Raw genomic sequence first — 19,117 nt, forward strand, 5'->3', positions numbered from 1 at the left:
AATTTTAGCCTGAGAAAGAAAGACATTGAGGAAATATATTAAAGGACTACTACAAAATGCATTTTTGTTTTCAATGGCTACTGGCTGTGGAAGCAGCTCCTTAATTACAGCAAAGTTTTTAATTTAATTGTCATGGATTTTCTTTCCCCCTTACAGCATAAGGAGTTGGTATGTTTCTCTTGAATTAACCTAAAAATAACATTAAGCCTAGAGGGAAAAAATAAAACAATAATGAAGCAGCAGAGAAAGGCTTTCTCTGCAATGTTAAGACTTTGTAACACTAGAAATGAATGGCCTGCAAAGTGAATGGCTTGCATATCCGTCTGATCTACAAGATTATGTAAATGTTCTGCATCTCCAGAATGAAGTAAGACATGGGCAGATTAAACGATTATTCAGGTGATTGTTACTTTCCATGTAGCAAAAGTCTCTTGCCAGCCAAAACTTCTGCATCCAGTGTGAAGCTTCTTTGTCTCTGAATGACAACTTTCCTCTTTGCCTGTTAGAACAGGAAGAAAGAAAAACCCTACCCTTTCCCACATTTTAAAGTCTGCTGACAAAATTAAGATGCCATAGAATGAATGGTATTTGATGATTTGTTTTTGCATTTTCTAACCATTTCCTTTGCCTGGTTTTGTATACCAGCATGGAACTGGAGAGATGAAACTGTACCAATAAGATAAGATCAATGAATAAATGAGAAACATTATATTTTTATGCTTGCAGCAAAATTGCCTAAGTAATAAACTCATCTTCAGTTTTATACATTGGGCTTTTGCAATTAACCCTGGTGTTTCAACCTCTCTTAAGTATAAACAGAGGGTTGTCATTTGTGTTTTGAACTAAAAGAGATAGCTGCTATCATTAATATCACAAATTAATTTCATGTTGAGTCTTAGTCAAAATGCAGTGAACAAGTGTTTATTAAAACAAACTTCTGTTTGTCAGACTCTGTGATTAAATATTTGTTCTTACTAATTTTTCTACCTGCAAAAGGACATAAGGAGATTATCTATAGTGTTCCAGAAGGGTATTGGGTAAGAGGGAATATTCCATATGTCAATTTTCTATGTAGGGCAAGAGTCATAGATCTAAAATGTATAGAAGATAAGTTTAAATCTCTATCTCTTCTATTTGTCATTTCGCAGCCTTCACGGGGCTTTGAATTCAGCCTCAAACATTGTGATAATCTGATCCTGACATTTGTCCTCTCCACATTCACTCTTTTATAACTATACCTGATCAGCTGCTTGTTGAATTTCCTAATTTCATTGACATTTTAAAGTTTTTATGTTCCTTACAGATTAAAGTTGGATTGTGGTTAGTGGATTCTTCCCTTATTCAAATTTGAATTCAGCTCTAAAAAGTTATTTTAGTAACGAAGTACAAATATAGTGCTGACCACACAATAGGCTATGTTCTTTCAGCTATAGCAGATCTTTTGTATAAAACAATTCTAATCTAGCAACTACAATTTAAAAGGCAGTAGAACCTCTCTACCTCTCGGTTTTGGACTCCCTCCTTTTTGATTTTCATGTGCTCAGTATCTCATGTGCACATCTTAGAATGGAGTTCACCCCAAGAATCAACCCATGTCCCAAACAAGAAAGATTCTCTCCTGGTGTTGAAAGCGTCTGCGAGATGAGCAATCAGCCCCAAGTTCCATAGGAAACCCACAATTATTATTATCCTTTAATGCACTCAGAGTAGGAAAAGCTGGGCATGTGACAGCCTGTCCTGTACCTTGGTAAACATGGGCTTCCCGTGCTGGGTGACCATGGTACACTGGTCGCAGTCCACCGTGATGGATGAGTTGTGGTATGACTCTTTCGAGTGTTTGAGAATGTAATACAGGTCGGTCACCCCTCCTTCAAACACAGTGCTAAAGTAACGGGGGATGAGGGTCCTGCCGATAGCTGGGAGAGAAACACAGAGAAACAAACCATTAACAAAAGTATCCCACCAGCACCACACACCCAACACCATTGCCAAACCTCCTACAACCAGATACTGATCATCTCAAGCAACCATACCAGGAGGCAAATTTCTCTGCAAATTTCTCCTTAAAAACACCCATGACCCTTCTGGATTGCAGCTAATAAAATATAATCCCCAACTATTCGGGAAAAATGTGTTTAGTCATCTCTCCAGATTTTGTGTCCACTGTAAGTCAGTAAAATAAGGGTTAGTACTTTAAAAATAATAAGGGAGAAATGCATGAACTACTTTGGACCATGTATACTTTTGGAGGGAACCTGTTTATAAAAATAAGACACATCCAATATACTTGGATTTTTTAATGCATCATGTATAGGCCAGTTACCCAGTCATGTTTTAGTTTCATTAGTAGTAGTGATAATATAAATTTTAATAACATAATGCTTTGCAGTGTGTAAAGTATTTTGGTATTCTCTCATTGGATCTTCAGAACAACCCCAAGAGAGTGCAGGACTGAGATCCAAAAATGTTATTACAGGGGAAAAAAAAGATTACTTTGAATATTTCAAAGTCACATTACTTGTAAGTAAATATTTGAGGTCTCTAACTGCTTGTCTACAAACACCCATATATCTGCTCTTCCCAACACTATGTCTCAAACTACTTTAAACAATGGAAATCTTAAAAATAAAAAATCCCATCTCCAAATACAAAGAGATTCATAACTACGTAAATGCTGATTATTCTATCTGCTTTTGGAGTTGTATAAGATAGCTCTCTAGAATAAAAGGCTCATTTTAAGAGAAGTTGATACCTTTCACTTGGTCTAAATTGAGCTCTTTCATTCCATGTGTCTGGTCCTGCCCCATTTTAGTTTCAGCGATTGTGTAAGTTGCTGGGCCTTTCTGATACAGGACACTTAGGAATCTGTAACAAGCCCTTTTTTCAGCAGTGATTTGAAATCCTCTTACACTGGAAATCCCAACTCATAATATCAAGAATTTTGCCTATGTGCAGATTTTAAGGCAAAGTTCTAAAGCACTCGCAAGTAATCCAAGGTTTTTAATAAATCTCTTATATTCACTATATAATACCCTTTGAAAGACAAAAATAATATTTAAGATAAATAAACTATCAAAAAAACTTTAGCTAAGAAAGATCACCTAATCATCATTTGAATGTTTTAAAATATTCTTTTAACTTTATTTTAAAAGAATCAGTGATAATCCACTTTGTATGGATCTATATCTCTTTTGTACATGAACTTGGAAAAAATAAGTATAAAGAAAATACCATACCAAATTGTTTTCTGAAATGATTTTAAGGAATCCCCATATGGATGACTAGTCTCTAAATAATTTATACAGTTGTTACTGCCTCATGTTTGCTGCAGGTAAAATCAATCAACAAGTATGTGCTAAATAGTCCAGGATTTTCTGTGATTCTGTCCTAGATAATCCTTCTACATACATTTTCTAAATATTGCCTAATCCCCAATACTACATGCTCATTTTCTAAATATAAAATACAAATGAGAGTAATTGGAGTCCACCATATCCTTTAACACATGCATAGCTAATATTATAAAGAAAACTTTGTAATGCTAAAATCCATATTGTACTTCACTAAACAGATAAAATTAATTGAATGCATTTCAAATATTCTAACTTAAAGCTAATTATCATAAATCAGTCTAAGTAATTTGACAAATTGGGATTCATACTGTTAAGAATAAATGCAAACCATAAAAATGCAGATGTGGGCCAAAGAAGTGTCACATTAAAAAGGTTATGGCAAATAACCACCATTGGATTAGTAACATTATACTTTATTTATCACGAATCCTGCACACTTTAATTCCTTTAAGCACTGTTGGCTATATATCTATATATTACCATCATTTTCATTCATAGTATAAGAAAAGTTGAATGGGAAAAAAGTTTGAGATTCTTTAACTTTAAATCTAAGTTTTTAATTACTTCCCCAAATCCAGAAAATGTACAAATTACATAGTAAATATACTTAATAAAAAAAACAGCTTTGCTTTATTGAATAATTTCTAGCACTCTAGGAAATGGTTGCCATGGATACTGGAGGTTTGTTTTCAGCCCCGTTTCCTTTGTGAGCCTGCCCTCCCGTTTTCCCATGGTCCTATTTAGACCATTAGTCACAAAGATTCATTATTTACCATAGTGGACTAAACCCCCACAGTCCGGTGGCCCCAGTAAACCATGACAATGGTATTCACACCCTTGCGTATATAGTCTCCTCTCCATAAGTCTGAGCTTGGCCCTGTGATCTGCTTTAATCAATTGAATGTGGCTGATACAGAGTATCCCTGTATCAGTTTTGGGCTACACTTTAAGAACTGGACGCTTTCACTTTGTCCTCAGGAAGAAGTCAGTTGCTATGTACAAAGTCCTACTACTGTAAGACTACCATACTATGAGAAGCCCAACCTAGTCACGTGGAGAGGTCATGTGAAGAACTGAGTCTTCCAGCCAGCAACCCCAGCTGAGCTTCCAGCCAACAAACAGCACTAGCTTGCATGGAAGAAGCTGTTCAGGAAGTGAATCCCTGAGCTCCAACTGAGCTGCGTCAGGCTGATGTCACATGGAGCAGAGATGAGTTGTCCCTGACATGCCTTGCACACAATTCAGAATCATATGTAAATAAAAGAAATGTGTGTATTTTAAGCCAACATGTGTTGGGGTGTTTTTTAATGTGTCAGTAGATAACTGTAGCCCCTTTCAACTACATTAGCCACAAAGGTAGTCAAATAAGAATCCTTCCCTGAAAGAAAGAGGGAAGTTTTGCCAGGAAAAACTTGCAAGTCATGGAAACATAGGAGTCTGCATGCAGAAGAAAAGCAAAGCAAATTAATAGAGTCTTCATAGACTGATTCGGGCCCTAGTCTCAGCTCATAGTAAAGCCAATGCCATCCCTTAGGGTCACACTTATGTGAGGTGTGCCCCTCCTTTTTCTCAAGCTAATTAGTGTTAGGTTTCTGTCATCTGCAAATAGAGGAATCCTGACTACTGCAGTCCTCTTCTGGCATGGACAGTGTAGCAAACACTAAGAGAATAAAGAGGAAGTGATGACAGCGATCAACAGCAAGAGATATGTGACTGTGTAACACACTGTCTTAGAAGCTGCAGGAGATTACAAAGCTTTGGAGATTGTATTAGTTTCCTGTTGTTGTGATAACAAATTACCACCAATGTAGTGGCCTACAACACCACAAACCTATTATTTCATAGCCCCAACAATCAGACATGGGGCTTGCTGGGCTAATGTCAGGTTCTCAGCAGGGCTGAATTCCTTTCTGGAGGTTCTCAGGGAGAATCTATTTACTTGTTTGTTTCATCCTCTAGAGGTTGTTCACGTTCCTTTCATGTGGCCCCTTCCTCCATCTTCAAAACTCACAGGGGGAAGTTGGGGGATGGCGAGGCACCATTCTCACTTCCTCTTCTGCCTCCCTCTTGACTTTCAGGATCCTTGTGATTGCCCTGAATCCACCCAAAGAATCCAGGATAATCTTCCCATTTCAAGATCCTTAACTTATCAGATCTGCAAAGCCCCTTTTGCCATGTAAGGTCACATTCACAGACATCAGGGATTCAAACACGGTATCTTGCATAGGGTATTATTCTGCTTCCCACAGAGACTATACTTGCCAAGAGCTTCTGTTCTACAAGGGAGAGTAATCAGAAATACAAGAGATACATGCATATACCATGCACACAGGCACACAATGTGCAATAATAATAATGCACAGTGAATGACAGAGACAGCCAGAACAAAATCCCATGTGCCTGAAGAAATCATCCTATTGATCATTTATCAGTTTATTCTGTAAACATCCACTGAACCTGGAGTAGGTGTAAAGCTCCATGGTAGATGCTACAAACACAAAGATAGATTTTTGTCCCTGTCTTTCAAATTCATTTCTATCAGGAGAGGTAACAAGTATCTAAGTATCTATAACATGACGTGATTGCTGATAAAGCTTAAAAATGGATTTGTGATTTTGAACACTTTACCAGTATCTCCTGTATCCCGAATTCAATGTACAATTTTATTATTTCTGAAGCTCTGAGATTAGCATGTTCTTTTAATGCAGTCAACCATGCCATTGCATTGCACTGATTTAGTTGGCTATAAATGACTAAATCAGTGAACATTTCAGATTTGGGTTCAGTGGTCATCTAAAGCGACAGCCACAGCAGTTCCAAATCTATTTAAATTTTATACTGTTATATTCATAGGTCAAACTTACACTTTACATTTATACTTTAATACATGGAATTAAAATAATTTAAATATTGATATACATAAATCTGCATTGTACTCCTATGAAAAGGATTATGTCCTCTAAATATTGTTGGAGTGAGATTAATATTATAGTAGATTATAAAGGCGATGCTACTTTTCTAACACATTTAGATCAAAGCTCCAAAAGCCGGGAAGTATGGAGAGCCAGATAGCACAGGAAGATTTTCTGTGATGCTAGGTGAGTAAAATATACCATATATTATTTATCTATGTATTCATGAAAGAGCAAAGAAAATCATACATTAAATTATTGAGGAGCTGAAATGTGTATAAAGAATGTCTAAATTATACTTTACACTTTATAGGTAAATATGATTAGTCCAGAAATAGCTAAGATTTTATTCATAGCTAATTGGGCTGTGGATCCCTGCTTTCAAGTTCCTTAGGGAGATTTTCATTGTTGTTCTGTTTTGTTTACATCCATCCTTACTCCCCAGAAATTCTTGCTATGGAAGCTGATGGGATGAGGTAATGTGGTGGAGACAGGATCTAGTTTCTATCTTTTCTTGTTTGTATTATTTGCAGATATTAGGAATCTATAGCATATTCATAGATATTAACTAACTTCTTTCCTTGTTTAGAAACAAACGGTGTAATACAAGCTGGGAGCTCATAAAGAAGACATAAACTACTATGCATCCTCCCCAAAGCAGAAGGTCTCATTTTTAGAGCATTTTATCTCTTTTAGTAATTAAGAAACACCTTTTAAAAAAAGCTCTTAAGGATATTTATAAGTAATTCACATGAAAGAAACTGCATGTAGAAAACAACCACCTAGGAAAATATTCAAACTATTTATTGAAGTACAAAGTTAAAATAATAACAAAAGATTAAAACAAAAACCTGGTAAGCTATACACAAATACTTTTAGGGAAATCAATGTAGCAATTACTTCTTATTTTGAGAATTTCTAACTCTCTGTATTAGGTGGGACTCTAAGTTCTTGGTAAATACCCTTACCAAACTGCAATTCTCAAGTTTATCTTTAAAGATACTAAGGACTCCGAAGTTCTACAAGTCTTTTGAGAAACCATTATCTAATGTAAGACCTTTTAATTTGGGGACATAAATTACAATTTTAAATGTCTATAATTTCTGTGTTTCAAAGACAATTCACTTCCAAGAAATGAAAGTGGTTGAGAGTCTGATTATAATAAAATGTGAAGAGGAAAATTTGTAACTAACAATATATTAATGCCACTTAACACATGGTCATTATTTAGCTGATGATTTTCCAACTCTGAAAAGAGAGAACCATATGACCGACAATGTGTTTTTAATTAGGCAAACTTAATTATATTAAAATTATTTACTATATTATGATTTTTAAAATTTTTATCTAAATATTAGATCAATTGGTTGGCTAAATCTAGGTGGTTTTATGCGGTTCTGCCAAAGCTACCGTAGTTCTGCTATACCTCGAAAATCCAAGTGGAAATTGTATTATTCAGACACATAATAAACACCAAGAGTCATTAAAGTTTAAACTTATCTGTATTCAGAAATCAGTGAATGCATTATGCTGACATGCAAATGAATATGCTCCTAGGAGTGAGATAAACAATACTGATGATTTCATTTATGGTAAATAACCATTCTATATAGCCAAAACAATAGAAATAAAATATGCTTGACCTGTATGGGAGTGATACCGATTCAAGGTAGATCTCGTCATTCTTGGTGAAGGGAATGCAAATCGAATTAATTAATTACTTTTACTTTTATAAATTGACACGACTTTCATTCTAATATGCCTTTTACTTATTTTCTCAACCAAACCAATTTACTTGAATAGTTTCTCTCTGATGACCAGTCTTGCTATTTCAAAGATTCATTTATTTCATATGTGCTTATTAAGTGACTACTACAGGTCAGGTATTGTTCTAGGTGCTGGAAATAAACAGACAAGTAGGGACACAGAGAATAAACTTGACGGCCTGGAAAGGTTGACTAGTTTAGACTGGCCAGCCTGGAAGGCTGTCATGAGGAAGTGATAATGGAGGTGAGTCCTAATTGAACAAAGCCATTCGAAGATCTGGAATTAAAGAGGTCCAGGCCCAGGAGCCATAAGGGCAAAAGCCCTAAGACAGGAATGAATTTTGATTGAACATGTTTGGTGTGTTACGGTATCAGAAAGAAGGCTTTATGGCAGGAGGGTGGTCAGAGAACAAGATGATAGAAGATGAGGTCACAGAAAGAGGCAGGCTCAGATTATGTGGAACTTTCTAAACCATGGCAAATGGCTTCCATTTTATCCTTAGTGCAATGTCATGACATTGAAAGATTTTGGCCAATGATATAATTTACTCTGTTTTTCCTGAATGCGTTATCCAGCTGCCAACATGGTCTCAAAACATCAAAAAAAAAAAAAAAAAGTTTGATCCTCTTATAAATTTAATAGACATTTTTTCTTCCACTTTCTACCTAACCAATTTTTAATAACTTGACCAAGACTTGAGTCACCCTACCTTGCTTGCACTAGGTGTTAGGTGCTGGAAAAACAATGATGACCAAGACAGACCCCATTCCTGCAGTTACAGAGCTTTTCATCAAGCAATTCTTAGCATCAGGAATTCACCAATTAAGGGCAAGCAAGATGTGTGTCATGGCTCCATCTTGTCTCTCCTGTTTTCCCATTGCCTGACACATGATAATGAATGAGTCAGTGCAATAAATGTGTTAATTTATAGCTCCCAAGTTGTAGGAGCTTACATATAAACCTGATAGGGTTCATCTCATTTGATTGAACCCAGTACTTTGACATATTCAGATTACTTTGTATCTGTCAGTAATACTATGGGCTATTTCTCTTAGATGTGTGCCTTTCATGCTGGCAAAACCTTTTTGCCTTTGATCCAAAGTACTGACAATAGCATTGTACAGGAGAGGTCCACAGCAATGAAGACCTCCTTCTAACTGGACTTTTTTGTTGTTGTTGTTGTTGAAACAGAATCTTGCTCTTTCACCCAGGCTGGAGTGCACTGATGTGATCTCAGCTCACTGCAGCCTCCACCTCCTAGTTTCAAGCTATTCGTCTGCTTCAGCCTCCTGAGTACCTGGGACTACAGGTGCCCGCCACCACACCTGGCTGGACATCTTAGTATGAATTAAACACTCTTTAAGTATGAAATTGAAATCCTTTACTAACTTCCGTAATAAGTCCATGCTCTGGTACTAATGGCTCATAAAGATAATGCAGAGTCCATAGGAAGAGAGTGAGGTGTCAGAGAAAGACCCGAGATAAGGATGAAGAGACGTTAATCAGGCACAGAGGGCGGGGGAAAAGAGTGGTCACGGCAGAAGCAACAGCATGTGTTAGGCAAGGTGGTACATTCTCATCATGTGGGCTGCTGCCTTGGTCAGATGTTACATATTCATACCTTGGAGGACCTTGTCTGGATGAGCTACTCCATTATATAGAGCTCTTGCTCTCTCCTTATGATGGTACAATATCCTTTTAGTTATTAAAACTTCAGGATGTAGTTTACCTCTGGTAGATTTATATTTGCCCTCTGTATTACTCTTTTACTTCAGCATTTTCATAACTGTACTCTGTTTTTTATTCTTCATATGAGGCTTAAAATAATTATGTTAAATTCAAAAAAGAAATAAGGAGAGAGAATGAAAGACTGACTCAAATTAAATTAAATGTACTAAAAAAAAGTTGACATCTTTAATATATCCAATCTTCCTATACAAGAATATGAAATGTATGTCCAGTTGTTTAAACCTTTATTTTTATCTCAAAACAATTCCATCATTTTTTTCTTTTTTCTTTCTTTTAGAGAAAGAGTCTGACTCTGTCACTTAGGCTAGAGTGCAGTGGTGCAATCATAGCTCACTGTAAACTCAAACTCCTGGACTCAAAGAATCCTCCTGGCTCAGACACCCAAGTAGGCTGAGACCACAGGTGCCGCCATGACAGGCTAAATTTTTTATTTCTTTATAGAGACTGGGTCCAGCTGGTCTTGAACTCCTGGCCTCAGCAGACCCTCCTGCCCTAGCTTCCCAAAGAGCTGGGATTACAGGCATGACCCATCATGCCTGGCCAACAAATACATTGCACCCTCTGAAGTTTGTAGTTTTCTATATTTGGATACTTGACATTTCTTAAGATTCTTAAATATTTTAGTTATGCTAAATGGTTAATGGAATTTAAAAAATTGTATTTCCATTTGTAACCCAGTCATTTAACTGAATACTTATTAATATTAATAGTTTTAAAAATTTTCTAGGCAAAAAACCCCACTATTCTCAAATATTGATATTTTTGTTCCCTTTCTCCTTACCTATATATAGATTCTCCTTTTCCATATATATTTCTGTTCTAACCATTGCAATAACATAATAGACAAATTCTTCTTTCATAATGTATATATATCAGAACTTTCAGGAAAAAATATTAAATAATGAGGGAAGTAGTGGGCATTATTTTTTCCCCTTGAGATTTTTACAGAACGTCTCTAGGATTAAGGGAAATACTATGTTTACTTGAGATCTTGTTACTTACTATGGAAAGAAAAACAAACTATTATTCTATTCCTTGATTTTATGATTTTTTTCTTTTTAATCCTGATAGATGATTAATTTGACCACATGCCTTTACAGTAGTATTAATTTTTCTTTAGAAAACTATCCATTAATATATTTTCAATTATTGAACACCTTTTGCACTCTTAGTATAAACCTTACTTTCTCTTACACACACATATACCACATTTTTGGATAAATTAAACTTATGAATTCATTCATTCCTTTTGCAAATGTCAGTAAAAGCAGTGCTCTATTTGAGCCACTTGATGGATGCTAAGTTAGAGTGATAGGGCCAGCAAAAGGTTTAGTCCAGTAATTCCCAGCAGAATTTCCTAATCTCAATGGATTCCTGAAGATAAAATGCACCTTAAGCTAGTTCCATATTTTTTTAAATTATTAAAAAATAGCATACTTAACATGTTTCTCTGATTCGAGTAGGATGATCTCAACTATGGTAATACTGATTAGCTCTTGATTAGAGATCATAAATGGCACTTAACAGATGTGGAAAAAAATAACATATAAAATGCTGACATTATTTAATAAAAGTAATTAGGTTATCCATGATTATATTCCACACCTCCCTTTTAACAGGAGTGAAATTCCATGATCAGAGAAGTAAAACTACATAGCTTACTTGGAGTTAGTATGGAATAAAATAGAATACTTGTTTTTAATCAACCAGTGTTGGTTAATTTCTATGTCTTGATTTAATTTTTATTAGTTTTTAAGTCACATTAGTAATACAATTACAAAAAAAAAAAATTCACAGGTACTCACTAGCTAGTCACTAAATTTGATTCTTTTCTCCAGGTGTTGAACCAGATCTTACAGAATCCTCAAACTCCCTTTCAGCTCATTGCTGTCTTGTGACAGAATTGTGGCCAGTGCCTAACCAACACTCCCATTGTTTTCATTTTGTTCAACAGAATAGACATCAAGAAGGGAAATCTCACCTCCAGACAGGCCAGTAAAATCATTCTGTGTGTAACTGGCACACTGTCTCCCTGACATCCAGATGCTGAAGACCCAGTGGGCAAATTCCAGAGACTTCCCTGCCCCCATCACTGCCCTAAGGATGGAGGAGTCAGGAAATGGAGGAGCCTCTGATTTCCTAAATTACAACCAGGAGGGGAGCTGCCACATTTGGGAAGAACCCATTTGGACTTTGGAGCAAAAAATACCTTTCTATGATGTTCAGACATTGGAATATGAAAATTTATTTGTTTAAACAGGTAGGGTTAAGTGAAACAGTTACCAGTAAGTGTAGCTTCCCTGACCACCCTAAACCCACCAATCTCAGTGCCTTCACCACTTCCTAGGTCATCTTTTTATCAATAGTCCCTAGCCTACTAGATTTTTAAATTATACATTCATATATATATATATATATATATATATCCTCATAGAAAACTCATTTTGTATGAGTATCTTTTGTTTCATTTTGTGTTGTGTTTATTTATACAACATTATATTAAATATATCTATATATATGGTAGAATTTATCCTTTTTTTACTCAATAATACATTTTCAGCTTTAAATATGTTAGTGTACATAAGAAGACTCATTCATTGATTTTAAATGCTGCATTGTAATCTAGAGTATGGCTGTATCACAAGTTATCTAGATATTCCCATGTTAAGGGACATGAGAGATTGTTTTACATTCATTTCCCAACAGGGTAGACCCTGAGAAAGGGAAATATGTATTTTATTTTATTACGTACCAGACATTGCCCTTCAAAATGCTGTTACCGATTTACTTCCTTACCAGCCCTGATAGTACCTGTTTCACCCACAACCTTCACCAACACTTACTATTGTCAAGTTTTTAATTTTTTGTCATTTAGATCGTAAAGCACGTCCCTCACAAAGTGACAACCCTCAAGTACTCAAAAGTTTACCTGCATGTAAATGATAAAAGTAATTAATTAATAACAGGCATCCAGCTCACATGGCTATTGCTCCAAGTGACTAATTTACATTTGACCTTTTCAGATGGTTTGCAGTTTTCTACCCAAAATCCATTCACTTGGCTACATGGAAAAATTACTCCAGACTAGAGAAGTAAAAAAGAAAATCTACTCCTTTATTTTTCAAAGGTGACAAACTTTAAGAATTCTTATAAAATTATTTCAATATGTTTTATCAGGACTTCTCCAACTCAAACCAATAGGGACACCATATGTCATTTAATTTTGTGTTTTAATATCAACATGATTCATCTGGGTTAGAGAAATGTTGCCAGAGAAACAGATATATGTGTGTAATTTCCTATTTAATCTAAACTAGGAATCATCAACCTTTACCAATTCTAAGAGTGGTGAAAGAGATGATTTCCTTTCTGTAGAGACAAGGCAGACTTGGGTAAAACTGGTCCTTTCCTCAGGGCTGGATATTATACAAGACGTTTTTTCTAAAGTATTAAGCGATTACTAAAATAGAAGCTAATAAAATATGACCCTTGAAAGAGAATTTTGAAGTCAAAAGAAAGGTTTGTAGAATTAAAATAATAAACTGGATCTCCCCCACACCCTTTTCTCAATGCTGTTTCAATTTCATCTACTTCCTTAGTGGTGCCATGCACTTGCTTTCCTTGAAATCTTTGCTCACTCAGCATCTACCACCCAGGGAGGCCTTGCTTCTTCTCTTCTGTTTTATCCAAACTCTTAGGCATCCTCAAGTCACAGGTCCAGCACCATCCTCCTTGCCTTTTTGAGTCTCTCATTCTCTGCTTTGTATTCTTAAAGTGATCATAAACTTGAGCACTGCAGTGAAAGTTTCTGATTCATACACTGGCTGTGCTACTTACTCATCCTGTGACATTGAACAAATGATTTATGCTCTCTAAACCCTAGTTTATTCAGATACAAAATGGCGATACAACAATAACTGCTCCAGTGGGCAGTTGCAAGTATTAACACTATGCACGTGAAGTGCTTAGCACAGTGCCTGACACGTGTTAGCTCTACTTATCACTCCTGTAATACCTTGTTTATGCACAGACTTTGGGACTCATCCCATTGCATTGTAATCATCAATTTTACTGTCTTTCCTTCAGTGACTGTAGTTCCCTCAAGGCAGAGAACGTTTCTTGATCATTTCAGTATCATGGCACATTTGTGATGTAAATAGCTACTTATGAGATGTTTGGCAAGTGGATTAATGTGGACTTGGCACACCTATTTGGACAGTCTGCCAATCTCAAACTTGTTATGCATACACACGGGTTTCTAACACAGAGGTAAGACCACTTTCATTTCAGGTTCAAGAGAATCAAGACCACAAAAAAGGGGAAATAAGGTTTTAGAGCCCTGTATCTGGAATTTTCATGTCTCAATGTTCTAGTCCAGAATATGGTTTATGGTTTAGAGTAATCATTTTAAAACATTCATTTTTAAAGTTAATTTTGAGTTTTGCAAGTTAAAAACCAAGTCTCCTATTTGAGACAACTTAGTTTTGATGGGGTTTCTACCTTATCATACTAATGTGCACAATTCACAAACATCTGACTCATATATAAAATCACACTTCTTTAAAAAACAAAACAAAAAGACTATTTGCATGCTAGGTCAGCATTCCAGGGCATTTTACAGGAAGTAAAAGTCTTTGGAAATGAGAAGCAGTAAAAGAGGGTCAGATTCACATTCCACAGGAGTCCACCGGGGGCTGTGCTTCTGACCCTTGGATTGTCTACAAGAAAAGGAACAACCGTTTTGACAGAGAATGAATGTTGCATAGGCTCTCAGGCAGTGTGACGGAATAGCCCAACTATACCCACCCAAGTCTGAAACATTGCCTGGGCACCAGCTGTGAGGTCTGACATTCTGTGTGCAGGTTTCCAGCAAAACCCTAGGATTTATGCAAGAGAAAGCAGTTTCTGGGCATTCTGTAGGTTCTGAAATGACCCTGGTCAGCCTGATTTTTGGACCTAGGTGCTGGTGCTCACACAGGTCACTAATGTCTGTCATGGGTTAAACACATAACCAGTGCACCGAACATTCTGCTACTATTCCATCATCCTTCCTTGAAGCTATCCCATCACCTTTCAGTGGGGGACTGGGGCTCCATTCCTAAAGATGAATGGCAACTCTGGACAGTTTGCACTCCATCACCTCCAGGAGGAGAGGAGACCTTCTGACAGGGAGAGAGGAACACCAGAGATTTGCTGGACTATGAGAATCAGGACCAGGGCTGCTCCATTGCAGGGCCACAGCTCAGGCTTTTCTCTCAGGCTTCATTCTCTCTCTCCTGTCACTATCAAAAACTATTAAGAAGGTCTGGGGGAATGGGGCTAAGATGGCCAACTAGAAGCAGTGGTGATTGGAGGCTCCCATGGGAAAAAAAACACAATAAGCCAGTGAATCCTTCACCAGCAATCAAGGTATCCATGTTCTCTCATCAAAATTGACTAGAAGCTGCTGTGACCCACGGAAAGAAAGAGCAGTGTAGGGCGGTGGCCTACCTGAGAACCACATGGGGAAGGGGTACCCCTCCTCCCTGCCAAGTAAGTGAGCTTGCTACCCAGCCGGGTAAACTGTGCTTTTTCCACAGAACTGTGCAATCCACAGATCAGAAGATTCCACTTGCAAACCCACCCCACCAGAACCTAGTGTTCCAACCCCGGAATCTTCAGACTCTTACAACCTCTCAGCTGGAATCTGCTTAAGCCTACTGAACTCCCGGGGGAGGCGCAACGAGCACCAGCTGCACTGCTTGCTGTCCAAGCCTTTTGAGCTCCTTGAGGGAGGTGCAGCTCCATCATCGGGACTTGCAACTGCCTAACAGGCTAAGCTCCCTGGGTTGGGGAAGGGTGACACCCATTTCTACAGCTCCAGACTGCTTTTCCCCTGCTGGGGCAAGGAAGGCTGGACAGCTTGGTCCCAAGACTTGTCCCCACAGCCCAATACACCAGCTATGGCTGTCTTCGGCCAGAGTGTCTCTTCAGGCCCAACCCTGACCCATCCTTCCTCAGTGGGCAGTGCTTCCACACAGGGTCTCCAATAACTCCAGCCAGAGGCTCAGGAACAGAATTCAGATCCCCAGCAAAACACACTCTCTCCACCAAGGGACAAAGTGCTTCGTTAAATGGGTCTTGCTCCCTGTGCCACCCAACTGGGTGAGACCCACCAACAGGCGCTGTCAGACACCCTATACAGGAGCAATCCTACTGGCATCAGGTTGGTGCACTTTGAGCTCATAGGTCTCAGAAGAAGGAGCAGACACCATCTTTGCTGCTCTCCAGCCTCCTTAAGTGATATCTCCAGGCACTGGAGCAAATCAGATGAATATGGCCTGAAGTGAACCTCCAGCAAACTGCAGCACCCTACAGAAGAGGGACCCGACTATTGAAAGAAAAACAAACAAGCAGAGAGAAACAACAACAGTATCAACAACAACAAAATGTCCCCCACAAAATCCCCATCCGAGGGTCAGCAGTCTCAAAGACCAAAACCAGACAAACTCACAAAGATGAGAAAGTATCAGCGAAAAAATGCTGAAAACCCAAAAGGCCAGAGTGCCTCTTCTCCTCCAAATGATCACAATGTTTCTCCATCAAGGATACAGAACTAGGCAGAGGATCAGATGGATGAATTGACAGAAGTAGGCTTCAGAAGATGAGTAATAAAAAAGTACAGTGGGCTAAAGGAGCATGTTCTAACCCAATGCAAAGAAGCTAAGAACCTTGATAAAAAGTAAGATGAATTGCTAACTAGAATAACCAGTTTAGAGAGGAACATAAACTATCTGATGGAGCTGAAAAACATAGCACAAGAACATTGTGAGGCATACACAAGTATCAACAGCCAAATCAACCAAGTGGAAGAAAGAATATCAGTTTGGAGACCACCTTACTGAAATAAGACATTCAGACAAGAACAGTGAAAAAAAGAATGAAAAGGAATGAACAAAGCCTCCAGAAATATGAGACTTCATAAAACAACTGAACCTAAGATAGAATGGAGTACCAGAAGAAGATGGGGAGAATGGAAACACTTAATACGTGTGTTTTCATTATCCAGGAGAACTTTCCCAACCTAGCAAGACAGGCCAACACGCAAATTCAGGAAATACAGAGAACACCATTAAGATATTCCATGGGAAGATCAACCCCAAGACACATAATCATCAGATTCTCCAAGGTTGAAATGAATAAAAAACTGTTAAGGGCAGCCAGAGAGAAAGGCCAGGTCACCTACAAAAAGAAGCCCATTGGTCTAACAGCACACTTCTCAGTAGAAACTCTATAAGTCAGAAGAGATTAGAGGCCAATATTCAGTTCTTAAAGAAAAGAATTTCCAACCCAGAATTTCATATCCAGCCAAACTAAACTTCATAAGTGAAGGATAAATAAAATCCTTTCCAGACAAGCAAATGCTAAAGGATTTTGTTACCATCAGGCCTGCCCTGCAAGAGCTCCTAAAAGAAACACTAAATATGAAAAGGAAAAATCAGTATCAGCCACTGCAAAAACACACCAAAATATAAAGACCAATGACACTACCAAAAAAATGCATCAACTAGAGTGTGAAATAACCAAATAGCAGCATGATGACAGGGTCAAATTCACACATAACAATACTAACTTTAAATGTAAATGGGCTAAATGCCTCAATTAAAAGACACAAACTGGTAATTTGGATAAGAGTCAATACCAATTGGTGTGCTGTATTCAGGAGACCCATCTTACCTGCAAAGAAACACAGGCTCAAAATGAAGAGATGGAGGAATATTTACCATGCAAATGGAAAGCAAAAAAAAAAAAGCAGAGGTTGCAATCCTAGTCTGTGACAAAACAGACTTTAAACTAACAAAGATCAAAAAAGACAAAGAAGGGCATTATGTAATGGTAAAGGGAACAGTTCAAAAGAAGAGCTAACTATCCTAAATATATGCACCCAATACAGGAGCACACAGATTCATAAAACAAGTTCTTAGAGACCTACAAAGAGTCTTAGACTTCCACACAGTAATAGTGGGAGATTTTAACACCCCACTGTCAATATTAGACAGATCAATGAGGCAGAAAATTAACAAGGATATTCAGGACTTGAACTCAGCTTTGTATCAAGCAGACCTAGCAGACATCTTCAGAAATCTCTACCCCAAATCAACAGAATATACATTCTTCTCAGTGCTACATGGCACTTATCCTAAAATTGACCACATAATTGGAAGTAAAACACTCCTCAGCAAATGCAAAAGAATGGAAATCTTAACCAACAGTCTCTCAGATCACAGTGCAATCAAATTAGAACTCAGGATTAAGAAACTCACTCAAACCACCCAATTTCATGGAGATTGAACAACCTGCTTCTGAATGGCTGACTACTGGGTAAATAATGAAATTAAGGCAGAAATCAATAAGTTCTTTGAAACCAATGAGAACAGGGATACAACGTATCAGAATCTCTGGGACACAGCTAAAGCAGTGTTAAGAGGGAAATTTATAGCACTAAATGCCCACATCAGAAAGCTAGAAAGATCTCAAACTGACACCCTAAAATCACAATTAAAAGAGCTAGAGAGGCAAACTAATCCAAAAGCTAGCAGAAGACATGAAATAACTAAGATTAGAGAATAATTGAAGGAGATAGAGACACAAATATCCTCCAAAATATCAACAAATCCAGGAGCTGGTTTTTTGGGGGAAAAAAGTAACAAAATACATAGACCACTAACTAGACTAATAAAAAAGAGAAAATAATCAAATAGACACAATAAAAATGATAAAGGGATAGCATCACTGACCCCACAGAAATACAAACTACCATCAGAGAATACTACAAACACTTCTACACAAATAATCCAGAGGAAATGGATAAATTCCTGGATATATACACCCTACCAAGACTAAACCAGGAAGAAGTTGAATCTCTGAATAGACCAATAACAAGTTCTGAAATTGAGGTAGTAATTAGTAGCCTGCCAAACAAAAAAAGCCCAAGACCAGACGGATTCACAGCTGAATTGTACCAGAAATACAAATAGGAGCTGGTACCATTCCTTCTGAAACTATTCCAAGCAACTGAAAAGGAAGAACTTCTCCGTAACTCATTTTATGAAGCCAACATTATCGTGATACCCAAACGGGGAAGAGACAGAATAAAAAAAGGAAAACTTTAGGCCAATAACCCTGATGAACATCAATGCGAAAATCCTCAATAAAATACTGGCAAACCAAATCCAGTAGCACATCAAAAAACTTATCCACCATGATCAAATGAGCTTCATCCCTGAGATGCAAGCCTGGTTCAACATATGCAAATCAATAAACATAACCCATAACATAAACAGAACCAAAGACAAA

The 19,117-nt window shown here is 37.4% G+C and overlaps 1 protein-coding gene across 9 annotated transcripts in view; it reads right to left on the reverse strand.

The window, feature by feature from the left end:
• The window catches only part of LDB2 (LIM domain binding 2), a 392,474-nt gene that overhangs the window by 83,420 nt on the left and 289,937 nt on the right, over positions 1-19,117 (reverse strand). For all 9 annotated transcript variants that reach the window (XM_012472395.2, XM_012472392.2, XM_012472390.2 and 6 more), the window contains exon 3: positions 1,744-1,916. In XM_012472395.2, the coding sequence (XP_012327818.1) occupies positions 1,744-1,916 (173 nt within the window). The remainder of the gene's footprint in view (positions 1-1,743; positions 1,917-19,117) is intronic.

The sequence above is a fragment of the Aotus nancymaae genome, unplaced genomic scaffold, assembly GCF_030222135.1.
Source record: "Aotus nancymaae isolate 86718 unplaced genomic scaffold, 86718_ANA_hifiasm-v0.15.2.pri h1tg000006l, whole genome shotgun sequence".
Classification (NCBI taxonomy): domain Eukaryota; kingdom Metazoa; phylum Chordata; class Mammalia; order Primates; family Aotidae; genus Aotus; species Aotus nancymaae.